This window comes from Coffea eugenioides, chromosome 8, assembly GCF_003713205.1.
Source record: "Coffea eugenioides isolate CCC68of chromosome 8, Ceug_1.0, whole genome shotgun sequence".
In the NCBI taxonomy this organism is placed as follows: domain Eukaryota; kingdom Viridiplantae; phylum Streptophyta; class Magnoliopsida; order Gentianales; family Rubiaceae; genus Coffea; species Coffea eugenioides.
Window position 1 is genome coordinate 37,935,066 of NC_040042.1, and position 16,447 is coordinate 37,951,512.

At 37.1% G+C, this 16,447-nt stretch overlaps 2 protein-coding genes across 4 annotated transcripts; one reads left to right on the forward strand and one right to left on the reverse strand.

Annotated features, from left to right (window-relative positions):
* Window positions 1–1,036: 1,036 nt before the first annotated feature.
* Window positions 1,037–4,156, reverse strand: LOC113780692 (putative B3 domain-containing protein REM15). Its single transcript, XM_027326473.1, has 5 exons — window positions 4,091–4,156; window positions 3,624–3,936; window positions 3,144–3,349; window positions 2,234–2,659; window positions 1,037–1,285 (listed from the first exon to the last, which is right to left on the reverse strand). Exons 1-5 carry the CDS (start codon window positions 4,154–4,156, stop codon window positions 1,037–1,039), a joined length of 1,260 nt encoding a protein of 419 aa, XP_027182274.1.
* Window positions 4,157–7,712: 3,556 nt separating this feature from the next.
* LOC113779754 lies at window positions 7,713–16,163 on the forward strand. Of its 3 annotated transcripts, none has more exons than XM_027325465.1 (5): window positions 7,713–7,925; window positions 8,122–10,679; window positions 11,014–12,807; window positions 14,429–14,684; window positions 14,837–16,163. In XM_027325465.1, the coding sequence occupies exons 2-5, from the start codon at window positions 8,202–8,204 to the stop codon at window positions 15,403–15,405; spliced, it is 5,097 nt and encodes a 1,698-aa protein (XP_027181266.1). In that variant the 5' UTR covers window positions 7,713–7,925; window positions 8,122–8,201; the 3' UTR covers window positions 15,406–16,163. The 3 variants fall into 3 exon arrangements, with proteins under 3 accessions (XP_027181266.1, XP_027181265.1, XP_027181267.1); XM_027325464.1 differs by having other exon boundaries at window positions 7,713–7,920; XM_027325466.1 differs by having other exon boundaries at window positions 7,713–7,915.
* The last annotated feature ends 284 nt before the right edge of the window (window positions 16,164–16,447 follow it).

The following is a 16,447-nucleotide window of genomic DNA, read 5'->3' on the forward strand; positions in this document are numbered from 1 at the left end:
TTAGAGCTTTAATTTGATACTGTATTTCGAGCTTGCAGCTTGCTTTTATCAGTATCTGATTCCCGGGATTTCACCAAGAACGCAAAAAGACGAGCTACTACTTTCGAATTAATGCTTCATCTTTGTAGTTGCTTTCTCATTAGAAAAGTTAGATAGGGTACTGTTAAAGCTTAAACGTCCCATCATGTCCAGGTTTTGCTTGTCAAAGATGAAAGAAAAAGAAAATTAGCATCCCGCAATTGACTAAACCAAAGCTAAAACCCAATTTAACTAGTTAACCGATCGATGGATGGACGCCTCCTAACAAAAAAAAAGTATACATTTTGCACCAAAAAATATTAGAAATACCCTTAAAAATAAGAGTTTGGCCTATGAGTGCCGTAGAGCATTCACTAAGATAGGTTCAAGTGTTAATTTTTTTGAATAAGAGTGAAATTTATTCGAGAAAGTATCTGAATATAGGGGCAATAAATGTAAATCTTTATACAGTAAATTAAGTGTAATTTAAGCGCCTTAACGAAAACACCATTTAGCGAAAGATAGCAGGAATATACAAAACTACAATAATACTTCTGGGAATGGTCCCTCAACTTGGAAGGTGTCCCCAAGCTATTATCAGTTCATTGTTGGCTTGTCCTCCTCAGAAAAATTACCTGCAAGATTATTCACTAGATTTGGAGGAAGATACATATATTCACTTAGCCGATAAAAGGTCCAATTATTTCATTACCATGACATATTTTTTCATGTGCTTTGCTTTTGAAGCCATAATAATGACAAAACTTCATGAATTCTTCATGATAAATGCAAAAACGGTGTAAATAAAAAAGAATAGAGAAAGGTTCTATAAAATTATAGAAAAGTCACTACTCCCTTCCTGCCCTGTTAGTATATATTTTTCATTGTTTTCCCATGTTTTATTGGACAAAGTTTTATAACGAAGAAAGAGGGAATCGAGGTAAGTTTGCTTATTCTACGTATTTTATCTTTTATTGTTACTGATTCTTTGATTCCAGTTAGTAAGAGAGATCTTGAACTAAAAGCAATACTTACAATAGAAATTCACAAGAGGTCTTTGCCCTTTCTTGATGAGCTCAAACTTGTAGGTGTCTCCTTCTTTAAGGCCATTTGAGGTACGAAATTTGCTCCATCCACTTGATATGAGAACATGTTTTCCCTTCTGCTGCAGTCTCACTGACCATTGCCTTTTTCTTTCATCTCTAAGGATCATTTCTCCATTTAGCTTAATTAAGCCGGTCGATCTTGCAAACTTCATTGGCAGATGCTGCATCACAATCAATTTCAGACTTGGGAAAGCAAAAGTTGATTTCATAATTAGCCAAACCAGATTCCACAAATTATGTACTTTTCCATCTTTTTTCCAGTTCTCAATGCACCATACAATTTAATCAGTTTTTTTTTTTTAATGTGCATGACAATGAAAAATCTTCATTCAGATTACCATCTCTCATCATATCCTGTTTATCTACCTGAAGATTTAACTAACCGTATTTTGCTTAAGGGTCTATATAATTGATAATTTTACTCTACGAGAATTTGTTAAGAATTTGTTCTTAACGCATAATGCAATTAATAAGTCGGGTCAACTATTTCATTCGTTCATCTAAATTGGGACCAGAGATGTACCCCTAGAACAACTGTTAATTGTTCATATAGTAACCTAAAGTCAACCGTGTCGTAGTTGCTTTTATATTTTGGAGGCCCATTTCAAAAGCAGAAGTTGTATTAGGTGGAAATTCAGATGCCAAAAGCAAAAGTTTTCTACCTAAAGCAAAAGTTGGAACAGTAATTTTTCCGAAGAAGTACACTTCCAATTTCAAAGCAGGAAAAATATACAAGAGCTCAACTGTGCTATGCCAAAAGGCATATGATTAGTCTTTTTATTTTTTCTCAGAGACGAAAACTATTGTATAACTTAATTTATCCTACAATAAAGAGAGGGGTTGGACCTAAAGAGACTCAAAAGTAACGCAGAAGGGACTGAACCAGCACCGAATCACACGGGTGCACTACGCACCCATCTAAATTTTTTAAACAAAGCCACTTTTTTAATGTGGCAATTGGAGTTTTAATACTTTGGTGGTGGCCACCGGGAAAATACATGTGTACAATACAAAATCATTACTTTGGTGTTCCAAATTAACTCAGGAAAAAACAGCCATAGCATGCGCAAATTGACATTGGAAAAATATCAGGAAGTTCAGAAGCTTACCAGTATTGAATATTTGATGCTATAAGCCTTAATAGTGGACACAAAAGAATTAGGATGATCATTATTAGACTCAGGTGAAGCCTCAAGTTTCTTGTCTAGGCATTTGCCCTTCGGTTTCACGGTCGAGAATGGCCGAGGTTGAGGAGGAGTTGGACGCTTAAGATGAGGCTCTTTATTACTACTTGTCAAGCAAGGAACAAAGTCAAGAACAGGTATTTTTCCATTTTCCACGAGCTCAATCTTGAAAGTGTCTCCTAGCTTCAGGCCATTTGCTTTAAAGAATGCACTCCATCCACGCCTAAAGCAAACATGGCTGGCCTTTGGAACCATTTCAACTTGCCATGACTTTTGCTGTGGATCTCTGAGAATAACTTCGCAGCTTCTGTTTCTTAAATTATTGGCTCTAGCAAATCCCAGTGGAATATGCTGCATGGAAGATGAAACAAATTGATTGCCAAATTTGAGATGTTTTAAGATTAAAATGTTCATGTAGGTGACTTGGCCACATCACTATATATGTATGTGGAATGTTCATGGAATTTTGTCAATTTTAACAATTAGAGGTAATAGAGTTTCTTTTGTGAATTTAACAATTAAAGGCAATGATATAGAGTGCTAATGAAGTGCATAAATTCAAGGTTGGAGGTTCTGGGTTCAAATTCACGTCTCACCTCCCCACTTCTCATAAATTCCACCCCTCTCCGGTTAGGAAAAAAAGTGTCTAAATTCACGGCATTAACAATTTTTAACAATTGGATCGAATTGATACAAAAACTTTTTTTGCAAAGTCTCCAAAAAAAATTTTCCAAGTTGAAAGTAGAAAACATATGCACACTGAAGTTAATTTAAAACTGGCTAATGCCCAAAGCAGGAAGGCAAAAAAATCGGTGTCAAAAATAGTACTCCATACCAGGATAGAGTTTTTAATACAGTAAGGCTTGATAGATGAAACAAAATAGGGTTTATTTGGTTCTTCATCATCATCTGAAGAGGCCTTTCTTGAAGTTGGAGTCGACTCTTCATTTTCCTCTGAATTTCCTTCACTATCAATGGAAATGCCACTTTTAGCAGTCAAACGAGTCCTCGCCTTGTTCCTCCTTAAACCTATTGCCTCACCTGTATCAATTATTATTAACCAAGCGGAAGCATCATTTAAAGAGGACATTTATACGAGGAAAAAGAGTTCAGGATATATAATATTATATAGATGTTACAAGAATTTGAAACGAAAAGTTAATGCTCAGTTAGCCAATTGTTTCATACATAGAAAACTTGACTGATTAATTTGTTGAGAATAAATCTTGACACAAAAAAGAATTCATCATCCAAAAGGGTATGCTGTAGGAAATTTTTTTTTAAAAAAAAATATATATATGTATGTATATATAACCTGCAGACTTGAATTTCTTGGAGGATGGTATATCTTCTTCTTTTGGTTCATCACTTGTAACATCATGAATCCATGGATATTCCCTCTCACAATGACTAGGGTCAAAGACCCTAACATCAAACACCATATTTCCTTCATGTTTAAATACTACAAAATCCCCCACTTCCAAGTTGTTTTCTACTGCAAACTTTCTCCAGCCTTCTTCAAGAGATTGCCCACTCATCTTCACCCTCCATTCCCTTGCACCCCTTCTGAGCAACATGTAATTTGACCTTTCTCCACACAAATATTTGGAGAAAGATACAGGTATTTTCTGCACAAAAAGATCGACCAGGAATTAAAAAAAAAACCCTTAAAACCATGAAAGAGCTGAATGCTCAAGTCTTCATCATTTTCTTTGACACAAATGGTCAGTCAGTATGATATATTTTGACATGAAGAGGCGAGAGACTAGGAGATAGACTTACCAATCCATTTTTGAATCCTGGAAGAATGGGTTTGAAGAAATGAGGTTTCTCTGGTGAAACTCTCATGACTAGTCAGATTTGATTATGTTTAGCACTGCATAAGAAAGGTATACAATAGTAGTATATAAAGAGTAACTCTTTGGTTATTTGTGTACAGCCATTAATTAGCCCTTAGGGTAATGTGCATGTATATTGATAGCAGACTTGCTGTGTCCATTCCTATTCCTCTAATCCTCTTTCCTTCAGTAGTTTTTTGTTTTTTAAATTGGTTAGTTATAGGTAATTTGACTATTAAGTTTCCGTAATTTATTTCAGTTTTATAATCAAATTTTGTTAGGATTTTTTTTTTTGGTTTTTTGCCAACGGAAACAGTTCATAAGATTGCTCATTTTTTACCAATTTTTGCAAAGTTTAAATGTCCCTCTAAAAAATAAAAGCTAAAAAGTTTTTAAAACATGAAAAGTGTATATATATATATATATATATAATTCAATTATTGATTTTGTTTCAACAGCTTGATCGTGAAGTAAATTTTTAATTACCTACTATTTAACGCTTGAAATTTTTAATTACCTACTATTTAACGCTTGATCGTGAAGTAAGACACAATGCTTTTATCTTTCTCCATCTAAATACTCTAAGACGAGTGCATCCTTTTGATTTTTCCACATTCTATTGTTCCTCAAATTTTTACCTTACTTTAGTAAAATTATTTGCATTGACACTGAAATTTGTAGACAAAACTTGCTCCAAACAATAAGTAATAAGTTATTAACTTATCATTGTAATATGCACTCAAATATATCAAATTTTTACGTTATGTTAGTAAAAATAAATTATTTTGTACCGGTGGTAGCTTTAGTTTTCTCTTTCTTCTTGGTTTGCAACACCCTTTGGTAACATATCTTTTCTTACGCTGATATTTAAATATTTGGGGAATAATCGGTAGTCTAAATAAAGGTTCTTAACCCTTAATCTTCTGCTATTATGACTCTTAGCAATATCATACCACGTACAAAAGCGCCCGCCTATTCTGGTAGTGTGGAACTGTTGATTGCCATAGTATCAATTTCGTCCCCCATCTTTGTTATTATTATGCTCCAGTTCATGGGCATTTTGGTCTTTTTGCTGCCAGCTTGGTGATGTTTTCGCGGTCTCAAACAAGAACTTGAAACCATTTGAGGTGGCATGCACACGTGTCGGATTTTTGTAGCTCCAACATTCAAATGTTAGTGGAGTCCAGCTTCCGTATCGACCATTTGCCTGGTTTCAGTTCAAAGTTCAAACTAAAACGCACTTTGGACTGTTTCCCATTACGGTTGGTGGCTGAACAATTTGGATGGAGGGAATCCATTTTGCAATCAAACAACAATATACTAGTATAATCAATTCACTAGTTGTAATTTAAAGTTATATAAAGGTACACATAAATACAAGTAGCTCAAGCAATCTATACTTTTAGGAACCTAAGATTATTTGACTTTAGCTGTCTATGCAATTGATGTTCGTACACCATTGAAATAAATGCCTCAAGCAACCAAGTATATGCACATTTTTGCATAGAAATTTTCTTTTTTTTAATCACTAATATAAGCTAAAATTACATTTTTTGAATTTTTATGGTTCCAATTATTTCTTCAAAGAATGATGTTTTTCAATTTAGTAAAAGATCTTTCAAAATTCTACTATCTAATATAAGATCGATGCAATTTTGCCTAATAAATAGAAGTGCAAATGAGTCGAGTCGAACCGAATCTCAATTTAGTTTTTTTGTGAATCTTGAACTTGAATTCGAGTTCATCGAACTCTCAAAATAAAGTTCGAGTTCAAACTCGACTCAAATTTGAGTCGAGCTTGAGCTTCAAAAAATAAAAAATAATTATTTTTTTTATAAAAAATGAATAAAATAATTATTTTTTCTTAACGAATGATAAAATATTAAGGATATATATGTAATTTTACTATTAAAATAAAAGATAATATATATACATATATATATGATTGAGTCATCTCACGAATTAACAAATTAAGTATTTTTGAACTCGAATTTGATCTCGAGTTCGACTTAGTTAGCTCGAACTCAACTTGAATTCAATGTTGATCGAGCTTAAGTTGAGCTCAAATTCGAGTTACTCATGAGCGATTTGATTCGTTTGCATCCCTTATTAATAATAAATCATTCTCATTTTCCAATTTATAGAATTAGAATAATACTCAAATTTTTAATGGACCATGAAAACATTTTTGGGTTAAAAAAAAAGATTCACCACTAATAAGAGACACATACTTATGCAAATCTTAAAAAAATAATAAAACAACGTAAATTGAGAAAAAGTTATAGGCAAACGAAAGATGACAAGTTTTGGACACTAAGGGTGTGTTTGATAAAATTAAAATATGAAACTTAAAATTTAAATTTATGTGAAATTGAAAAAAAAAAGGTGTTAAACCATCAAGCATCCTCTTGCTTTGTTAAGCTTAAATCTTCTTCTTCTTTTTTTTTTTTTTTTTTCAATTTTGTTCCTTGTGGCATGTAAACCTAAATCCCTTTTTCAATGCCTAATTGAGGATTGCGAAATTAAGAAAAAAAGGATAAATTTTTTATATGTTAATGATTTTTTTACTCTAACAGTTTTGATTGTATATCACATATATATGATTTGAATTTCAAATTTGTATTCATATTATGTGGTATGATCTAAACCTGTTAGTGTAAAACAAAATTATACATTGACAGGGTATAAAAAGGTTATAAAAAAAAGGATGATATTCACATACTCTTTTTAATATTTTACAAACCCTTTTCCCTTTTTATTTAATTAGCACAAAGTTTTTTTTTTAATGAAAATTGTGTGTAGAAGCATTCCAAATAGGAACGGTGATATATTCAACTTCCACGTTGGGCCATTCCTATTGGATCTCATAAAAGTGATATATTTCACTAGTATAGCACCTGATCTTTACCGATTTGTTTCTCCATTGACCACGTCATTATCTACAGCCAGAGCCCCAGAATCAACGAGTCCTCACGCTCTAGAGCGTACACAAATTAATCCACTCGCTCTATTCAGAGAACACGTGTCCAACATTCTGCTCAGACGATCTCGTGTCGGACAAAACAAGCGCGTGTACAATCCTCCATACTCGTGCAGATATTTCCTACCTATCCTTTATGGCGGGTCATTTCTTTTCCTCTTTTTGAAAACTTCCGTGGCATTTTTAGTAAATATCATTGGTTCCAAGGGCAATGTGAAGACCCAAAAATGGAAAAATGGAATTTAGCCTTTCTCGCAAATTTAGATCTGAATTACATAGTCGGTTAAACATGGAAAAAGTACGAAACCTGCTTCAAATCTCAACCGTCCATCTTCAGCATCTCTCAATCTTAACCGTTGAACTCTCAGGCCGATTACTCGATCTTTACTCTTTTCTGTTAAGACTCCAACAACCCAGAAGAGATCTTGACCGTACGATATTTAATCTAACGGATAGAGTCCTCCCACGTGGTCATAAATTCCAGGTAATTTTCATTTTTTGCCGGTTAAAATAATAAAAAAACCCTAAACTCTCGTGACCCCAGACAAACCCTACGCAGCCCTTTCTCTCTCCCTTTTCTCTCTCTAGGAAAATAAGAAAAAAGCGGAAATTCAAAAAAAAAATTTATATCCAAAAAATCGTTTGAATAAATCGTTCAAAATCAATTTAGGGTTTCAAATCAAATTCTATTATCTTCCAAAATTCTCCTATTCGAACCGTACAAAAGCTTCTTCCGCATGCTATTCGCGATCTCATCTCTCCACTCGCCGTTTTTTCGATAGAATCGAGGTCAGGTACGGTACGTTTCCTTTGTTAATGGGTTTTTCGGGGTTTTTAAAGATAGTATGATCGGTTAATTTTGAGAATGATTTGATGTTTGGATTATGTTTTGATTGTACTTTGATTGATTGGATGAATTAGTGCATTTTTCGTATTTTGGGGAATTTTATTTGTTGTTGAAATGCGGGTTCTTTTTGGTCTTTTTAATGTGGCAGATCTGGAAAACTGAGAGTGAATATGAGGGATGTGAAAATTGAGGGTTTTGTATTTAAGAGTTCGGATTGAGGGGTTGTTGATGGAAAATAGCATAGGAAAGATTTCTGCTGCTGCTGGTGTTGAGAATTCCAGGAAAACCAAATCTTTGGATCTCCAGAGTATATATAAATCTAGGGTCTCGAATGACGGGCACTCTAAAAAAGGCAAATATCCGGTACAGAATGGTGGTGAGGATAGGGATGATAACAAGAAGAAGAAGAAGAAGAGGAAAAAGATTGTAAAAGAGGTTGCTTTGGATAGCCTTGAGCCTGTGGTGAAAAAGAGTAGGAAGAGTATAGGTGAGGGGCGTGGGAATGATGCGCGATCAGGTTCTGTTTCGGTTGATTCTAGTCGTTCATTATCTGGTTTCAGTCACAAGAATGGATTGAATGGGCTTTCTCTTAGTTTGGGTGGCTCTGGTAATGTAATTCATATTCCAAAGCGTCCAAGGGGTTCTGTTGGCCGGAAGAAGTTTGAAACTAATGGGCCAGCTAACATGTCGGGGCCAAGTGGTTCTGTTGATAGGATTGGTAACTCAAATGGGGAGGCCAGGAAAGTTGAGTCATCAGGGTCATCTAGTGGTAAGGCAGGTTCTGCTGATAATGTTGCTAAGTTACCAAGTCGTTCTGGTGGTTCCAAGGTAAAACGGAAGAGGAATGTTGATGAAGTGAAGGATGGTAGGAATGGTATATCCACTTCATCTCACCTTGCGAAAGATGAAGGTGGTCATGTTGTAAATAATGGTGATAAATCTTCCAAAAAACGTCGGAGCAATCATAGGAAGAGGAAGGAATTGCGATCAGGTGTTGAGACTGCTCAGAAGAAGGTTGAGCCTTCAGTGGATAATTCAAGCAGTGTTTTTGATGACTTCCAAGATGACGATGATGATGAGGAGAAACTTGAACAGAATGCTGCAAGGATGCTTTCCTCTAGATTTGATCCTAGGTGCACAGGTTTTACTTCTAGAATTAGATCTTCCAGCAGTCCACCAGACAATACCGTCTCTTTTTCCCATTCTTCTCGTCGAGATTTTGTTAGCAGAAGGGCAGACTCGTCGGCTAACCTGAAAACCAAAGATGCTAGCAGAGTGCTGAGACCCAGAAAAGAGCTGAAGGAGAAGGGCCTTTCAAGGAAGCGTCGTCACTTTTATGAAATTGTTACCAGCAATTTGGATGCATATTGGTTTTTGAACCGGAGGATCAAGGTATACTGGCCATTGGATGAAAGTTGGTATTATGGGCGTGTAAATGATTATGACCCTAAAAGAAAGCTTCATCATGTCGAGTACGATGATCGGGATGAGGAGTGGATTGATCTTCACAACGAGAAATTCAAGCTTTTGCTCCTCCCCAGTGAGGTTCCTGCCAAAAATGAGCGGACTAAAACTCCCATTATTGATAAATACATAGATAAAAGGAAAACAGATAGTGAGGATGATGACAGCTTTGACGAGAACTATCTGGACTCAGAACCTATAATATCATGGTTGTCACGATCATCTCATAGAGTCAAATCTTCTCCTGCTAGTCATTTGAAAAAACAAAAAACATTACAGTTTTCTAGCTCCATGGTGCAACCTGTTGTGTCTGTCAAAACTGATGATACAGAGGCAGATGTGGGATCCTTGGCAGGAGATGGAAATAAATCGGATTCTGATTCTACATTGCCAGAGAAATCTGCTGATGGCGAAAGGGCAGAGACTTCGTTGTTGGGAAGTCCTAGTAGCTCCAAAGGTAGCCCATGTGTTGTTTATGTTAGGAGGCACTTGCGCAAGAACAGTGGAGGTTTCTCTCCTGCTTGCAGAAATGATAAAACACGTAGAAGTCCATGCCCCACTTTTGCTCCTTTTGACTCAGCTGAGGACAATTTGCACTCCTGGAAATGGTATGATAATTCTCTTGGATGCTCTGGAATTGACAAGCTTTTGTGGTCTATCGATGATCAAGGCTTGCTCAGGTTGAGAGTTCCGTTTGGAGAATCTGTCAGATTCAGGTTGGATGTGTCCTTGCCTGTCTTGCGATTTCTGGATTGCTCATTTCTAGTGGATCGTTTTGGGTTCTCTCATGCTTTGGTGCCACCCAATTATGGTGGCATCATGACTACTTGGCCTGAGGTTGCTTTGGAGATGCTTTTTGTTGACAATTCAATTGGACTGAGGTATCTTCTGTTTGAGGGTTGCCTGAAACTTGCTCTCAAGTTATTTTCGCTCGTCCTCACAGTATTTAGTCAATCTTCAGAAGAGTGGAAGTTCATTGATATGCAATTGCCAATAACATCAATACGGTTTAAATTTTCATGCATTCAAGATCTCAGAAAGCAACAAGAGTTTGAATTCTACAGCTTTTCAAAACTGAAACAGTCAAAGTGGCTTTATCTGGATTCTATGCTTCAGCGGTATTGTTTACTCAGCAAGCAGCTACCTGTTTCTGAGTGCACTTATGATAACATAAAGACACTTGAAGGTGGAAGTTATCAATCATGTACACCATATGTTGGTACGGGATTCTTTCCACTAAAGGTCTGCTCTCCATTTTTTCTCCTTACGCTACTTTCATTCATTTTATCTTTTTGATAATTAGTAGATATGCCATTCACAGTTTCCTTTGGCCGATGGTTGAGTTTCCACTTAATGTCTTTAAAATTGTAGCACTTATGACTCTATATTTGCCTTTTTTTTTTGCATAATGTTTGATTTGCAGTGAATCGAAGTAGATAGCAAGAAACTGTCGTGCTTTGTGCCATGAATTTTTTGTCTCTAGACAATAAGTATGATAATTGCAGTTGGACCGTGTACTTGGTTCTGTTTTGCAATCCCCCGGGGCCTTATTGATTTTCCATTTTTCTGTTTGCAGAAGAGGCTTGTGCACAGCATTTTACCAGTTGGTGTTTCAAGAGAATCTTCCAGCAAGAGGACGAGTTCATTTGCATTTAATTCTGCTATTAAGCTTGGGAAAATTCCTGCATTTGCTCTTTCATTTACTGCAGCGCCAACTTTCTTTCTTAGTCTGCATCTGAAGCTGCTCATGGAGCAAAACTTTTCCAGCATCAACTTTCAGGACAATGCTTCGCTGTCTGCTATTGGAGATTCAGAAGTTGATGTCCAGTCAACTGCTATACTCCATCCGGACATTGATCCTTGCCCTGAAAATGTCATAGGTAAAATTCCTGGGTGTGATAAGCAAACTTCTTTGGCAGATGCTGGCTCTCAATTTTTGAGCTCTGCTGAACCTTGTTCAGGAAAAGATGTCAGCTCTGAAGTGAGTGATGTTGACAGAGGAAAATCAGCTTCAAATGGAAAACAAGACATGACTCCGGGTCCCTCAATTTCCAAAGATTTTGATATGCTTGAAACTGATAGAGTTGTCAACCCTAGCAATCATGAGTCCCACAATCAAGAGTTGGAGCAGAATGTTGCATCTTCAGATCTTTCTGTTTCAAGAACTGTTGCACCTACAGGCTTGTCTAATACAACCGGCTTTTCTAGTTTGGGTGGTCTGAGTATTGAACTTCCTTCTTCTGATCAAAATGACAAGCCTTTGGATCAGGGAGTCAATATTTCTGGACAGGTTTCTGATTTGGCTGGGAATATGAGTGATGGTGTGTTACAGAGTCCCTGCACAAGTGGTCTTAGAAGTTCGTTGCGGCGTGATAGAAATTGCTCAAACAATTCTCCCTTTGGGGATCATTCTCCGGTATGGCCTCATGGGAAGTCAAATTTTATAAGCAATGGCTTTGGCAATGGGCCTAAGAAGCCTCGGACTCAGGTGCAGTACACTTTGCCTCCAGGAGTTTATGATTCTAGTTCAAGGTACCAAAGCCAGAGCCAGAAATCTTTTCCTTACAAACGAATTCGGAGATCCAACGAGAAAAGGGTTTCTGATGGTTCAAGGAGTTCTCAGAAAAACCTGGAATTGCTATCTTGCGATGCAAATATTCTTGTTACTGTCAGGGACAAAGGATGGAGAGAATGTGGTGCACGTATCATTTTGGAACTCACAGACCAAAATGAATGGAAACTAGCTGTCAAAGTGTCTGGTGTTACAAGATATTCTTACAAAGTTAATCATATTTTGCAGCCTGGGTCAACAAATCGCTTCACGCATGCCATGATGTGGAAAGGTGGAAAAGATTGGGTATTAGAGTTTCCTGACAGGAGCCAGTGGACTATTTTCAAGGAGATGCACGAAGAATGCCATAATCGTAATATTCGTGCAGCTTCTGTGAAAAACATCCCCATTCCTGGAGTACGCCTGATAGAGGAAAGTGACGACTACGTGTCAGATGTTCTGCCCATCCGCAATTCACCAAAGTACACAAGGCAAGTTCAGAGTGATGTTGACATGGCTATGGATCCTTTGCATGTGCTGTACGACATGGATAGTGATGATGAGGAATGGATTTTGAAGAATGGTAAAATTCTATTTGCTGATGAGAATAAGCCTAAAGAGGTATCATTTGAGTTGTTTGAGAAGATTGTAGATGTGCTTGAGAAGTTCGCCTATTCTCAACAGTGTGATCAGTTCACAGTTTCCGAATTAGAAGAGTTTATGGTTGGGATCGGTTCCATGCAATTAGTTAAAGGCATTTATGAGCATTGGCGGCAGAAGAGGCAGAGAAAAGGCATGGCGTTAATTCGCCATCTCCAGGTATCATAACTTCTTCTCCTCCTCTCATACGGAGTACAAAATGATTGTCCTATATTTAATGTTTAGTTCCAAGTGAAAAGAATTATCATTTATGCTTGGAACATGATCCTGGCCTTCTTGTTTCCTCCCCCTCCTCTATGTAGTAGTTTTCTCTGGGGGAATGAACAGTCAATTGCTCGGTGAAAATACTTCTGTTTTCTAGTACAAGTTGTTCATTTAGCCTTACGCTTGGAAACTAGGAAATTGCCTTTCCCTAGGTTGTGTTGTCTGCTAAGTTGTGCTTCACTTTAGTCTCTTTTGAAGCCGTGGATGATGCATTTAACTGTTTTGAATTCAATTATTTGCTTTATTTGTTTTAATTTGGTTGAGCTAGTTTGGGATTCCAGTTTACCATGGATTTTTGTACAGGAAACAGTATGTTTACTTTGTTGAACTAGTTTTCTGAAAGTAGCTGTGAAAATTTTTGGTAGCAATAGGAGAAAAAGAGTTCAAGTAGGGTATATGGTACATATGTGTGTATGTTTCAAATGAAAATTATGGTGATTTTTCTTGGTTGAGATTATCAAGTAATTTTGGTGCATTCTGATATGTCTTTGTATTTTGATGAGATAAAAGCAATTTAATTTTATTTCATGGATCATGCTATATGTGTGTGTGTGTGTGTGTGTCTGAAAATGCATAGGAGCTGATGTGTGTGGGGATGGGGGTGGGGAAGGGAAAGAGACAGAACAAGTAGAATGGAAAGCTAAGTCATGCATACTTGTTTCAACCAACATGAAACTTTGCACCCTTTTGTCCTCCTGTTCTCATTCTCGTGTTCATTAAGTTGGAGTTGTTTGAAACTTCAGATAGGTGTTGGACGCAGATCCCTTACCACTACCAGTGTCATATTGTCTTAGTCACAAATATTATCCCCTTGTACATTTTGAGTAGCTTGACCATTTTCCTAAAAGTGTGGGCTTTTCATGCTTAAACTGATGTGACCTTCTGATCTTGTGCCACGTGGAGGCTTCTTGGTTGGTGGTCTCTAGTGTATTAAGTTTGTCAAAAGAATATACTGGCAAGTGAATAAAAGTGTTGCTGCTGCTTGTTTTTGGTGACACAGAAAATTTGATATGGTCAGGCCTTAGGAATTTTGCACCTGTTGAGCTATAGCTTTCCTACTCTTGAGTATTAAACCATATGTTGAAGCAAGATTGCTCATATTTTAATGTGCCTTGCACACTGGACCTTTTATGGTCTTCCTATCTAATATGTTTTTAGAAGTTCTTGCCAGCTTATTACTTTCCTGAAAAGATAGTTTTAGTAGCTTCAGCAGGAATAGCTATATGTTTTTTGGGAAAACTTCCCCAAGGGCAGCTTCTTGTTATTGTTGTGTTGTGAAATTATAAGAAATATTGGTTTATGCCATTGCTTTACATGTATCAAGCTAAATCCAATTCATTGTAATTCATTGCTATTAATTTTGTTGACTTGAATGGATTGCTTTTATGTCATGTTGTTTGTGATGATGCTTGAACTATTGAGCATCATATGTTGTATTGAAAATTTTGCTGAATTTCAAAGCTATTCTCTCATTCAAATTCCTTTTGATTTCTAAATTAAAATTGTGTTTTCTCAGCCTCCTCTGTGGGAAAGATATCAGCATCAAGTAAAGGAATGGGAGCAAGCTGTGGCCAAGGCCACTGCTGTGTCAACCGTTGGATGCAAAGAAAAGACTTTGTTGAACGAAAGGCCACCCATGTTCGCTTTTTGTCTAAAACCTCGAGGACTGGAAATTCCTAATAAGGGTTCCAAGCAACGATCTCACAGAAGGTTTCCTGTTTCAGGACACAGCCAGGCCGTCTTAGGGGATCAGGAGGGGTCTCATACATTTGGTACATAGTTAATCCTTTTGCATGCAATTAGGCCCGATTTTTTTTTTGAGGCCACTGAATTTCCTTTACAGTGTGTTTGGTTCTTTGCTTTTTTTTTTTTTTGGGTGTGGGTTGGCAGAGGAACATTGATTTTTCATCTTTTATCATTGCAGGAAGAAGATTAAATGGTATATCTGTTGGAGAGGAGAAGAGTGTATTGTCAGGCAACAGCTATGAGTTTTCAGATTCTTCACCATCACTGCAGGCCTCAGCAAGGGTATTTTCACCTCGGGATGCTGGTGGGCTTGGCTTTTTCTCATTGACCAGTGATGTGCCTGAGTGGAATCAGTACTCAAAATACCATAGATACAAGCCAAAGAATGGGGCATTTCCATCCCCAAGTAGTTCGCAATTTCAATATCCTCAGAGAACTATAGGAATGAGAAATGGTGCTCACAGATGGAATATGGAATTACCTGAGTGGCCAAGTCAAAAACATCATATTTATGAAGGATCTCAGAGGCATGCCTTGGAGCAGTTGGATGGTTCAGATTTTCCTGAGTTCAAATTGCGTGATGCATCGGGTGCTGCTAAGCATGCTTTAAACATGGCTAAACTGAAGAGGCAAAGGGCTCAAAGACTGCTCTACAGAGCAGATTTAGCAATTCACAAAGCTGTGGTGGCTCTCATGACAGCTGAGGCAAAAAAAGCTGCTTTTGACAGCTCTAAGGGTGGTGATTAGGATGACCTCCTGGTTGCGACAAGTAATGAAATTGCACAGTGCTTTCAGCTTATAGGCAGATGTGAAGTTCATATTGCTGAAGTTATTATGCCAGAATGGCGCTGATATGACTTTTCTCAATGATACTCTTGACTTCCTTTAGAATTGTTTGAGGTAAATTTGACCCCGTGCAAAGACCATTTATGCACACTGATGGACAATATATCAGCTGGCTTGCCATCAGCAGAGAACAGCAGCTCTTGGCTTCTGCGCTCAATCGTCACGCTGCATTCCCCAACATACCAGCTTGTTTTATAAAATGTAGTCTCGTACATAACTCGCTAGTCTTTTCACTGATTAGTTTTCTGAAGAGGGAGAATTTTCTCAGTTCAGTGGGACAGGTTGGTGTCCGTTCTGCCATGGGGTTTGTGAAATTTTGGTGTTGATCATTGTACAGAATTTTTTGCCTTATATTTTTTTTCTTCCTTTGAGCCTGTTGGCCCTTTAACCTTAGTTTTAGTGATCTTCATTAGAGGAGCATTAGACCGACGTAGTATAATATAGCTTTGTACTAACCTGCGATTGCTGGATACTGTAAGCAGAGATCTCTATCCATAGGTAAACGGATGAGGATATGCTGTAACTACCCAGTGAATTCTCTTAACATCAATGGAGCCTGAAAGATGTAGATTCTTAAGATTCAGGATGAAGTGTTTGGTTCCAATGATCTATGCTGCTATTGTGCATATTGTATATATTAGTTCTTTGCTTCTCGTCCATCTTCTTCCTTCAGGGTATTCTCTTTGATCCAAGTTTCTTGGTGCTGTTAATGCAGACAACTATTGTCTATTTTTGCATTTTGTACGGAAGTTGAATAGCTTTCGTGGCTGTATCATCTAGGGCACCTAATAATCTCTTTATTGTTGTGCTGTGAGGTGGTCAACATTCTTTTGTTCAATTAGTTTTGATAGGAAAACTTGGAGAAGCCTAAAGTTTGATCTTGATTAGGGTTGGGAAATGATCTCACACGTATTAATTAGCTGTACATTAATAACTCCTCCTA

Excerpts from the sequence above, each read along its gene's own strand:
- LOC113779754 (XM_027325465.1), top strand. The coding sequence starts at position 8,202 with ATGGAAAATAGCATAGGAAAGATTTCTGCTGCTGCTGGTGTTGAGAAT. Across the intron at positions 10,680-11,013 it reads CGGGATTCTTTCCACTAAAG|AAGAGGCTTGTGCACAGCAT; the intron begins GTCTGCTCTCCA and ends TTCTGTTTGCAG. Across the intron at positions 14,685-14,836 it reads GGAGGGGTCTCATACATTTG|GAAGAAGATTAAATGGTATA; the intron begins GTACATAGTTAA and ends TTATCATTGCAG.
- LOC113780692 (XM_027326473.1), bottom strand. The coding sequence starts at position 4,156 with ATGAGAGTTTCACCAGAGAAACCTCATTTCTTCAAACCCATTCTTCCA. Across the intron at positions 3,937-4,090 it reads CAGGATTCAAAAATGGATTG|AAAATACCTGTATCTTTCTC; the intron begins GTAAGTCTATCT and ends CTTTTTGTGCAG. Across the intron at positions 1,286-2,233 it reads GCATCAAATATTCAATACTG|CATCTGCCAATGAAGTTTGC; the intron begins GTAAGCTTCTGA and ends ATTGTGATGCAG.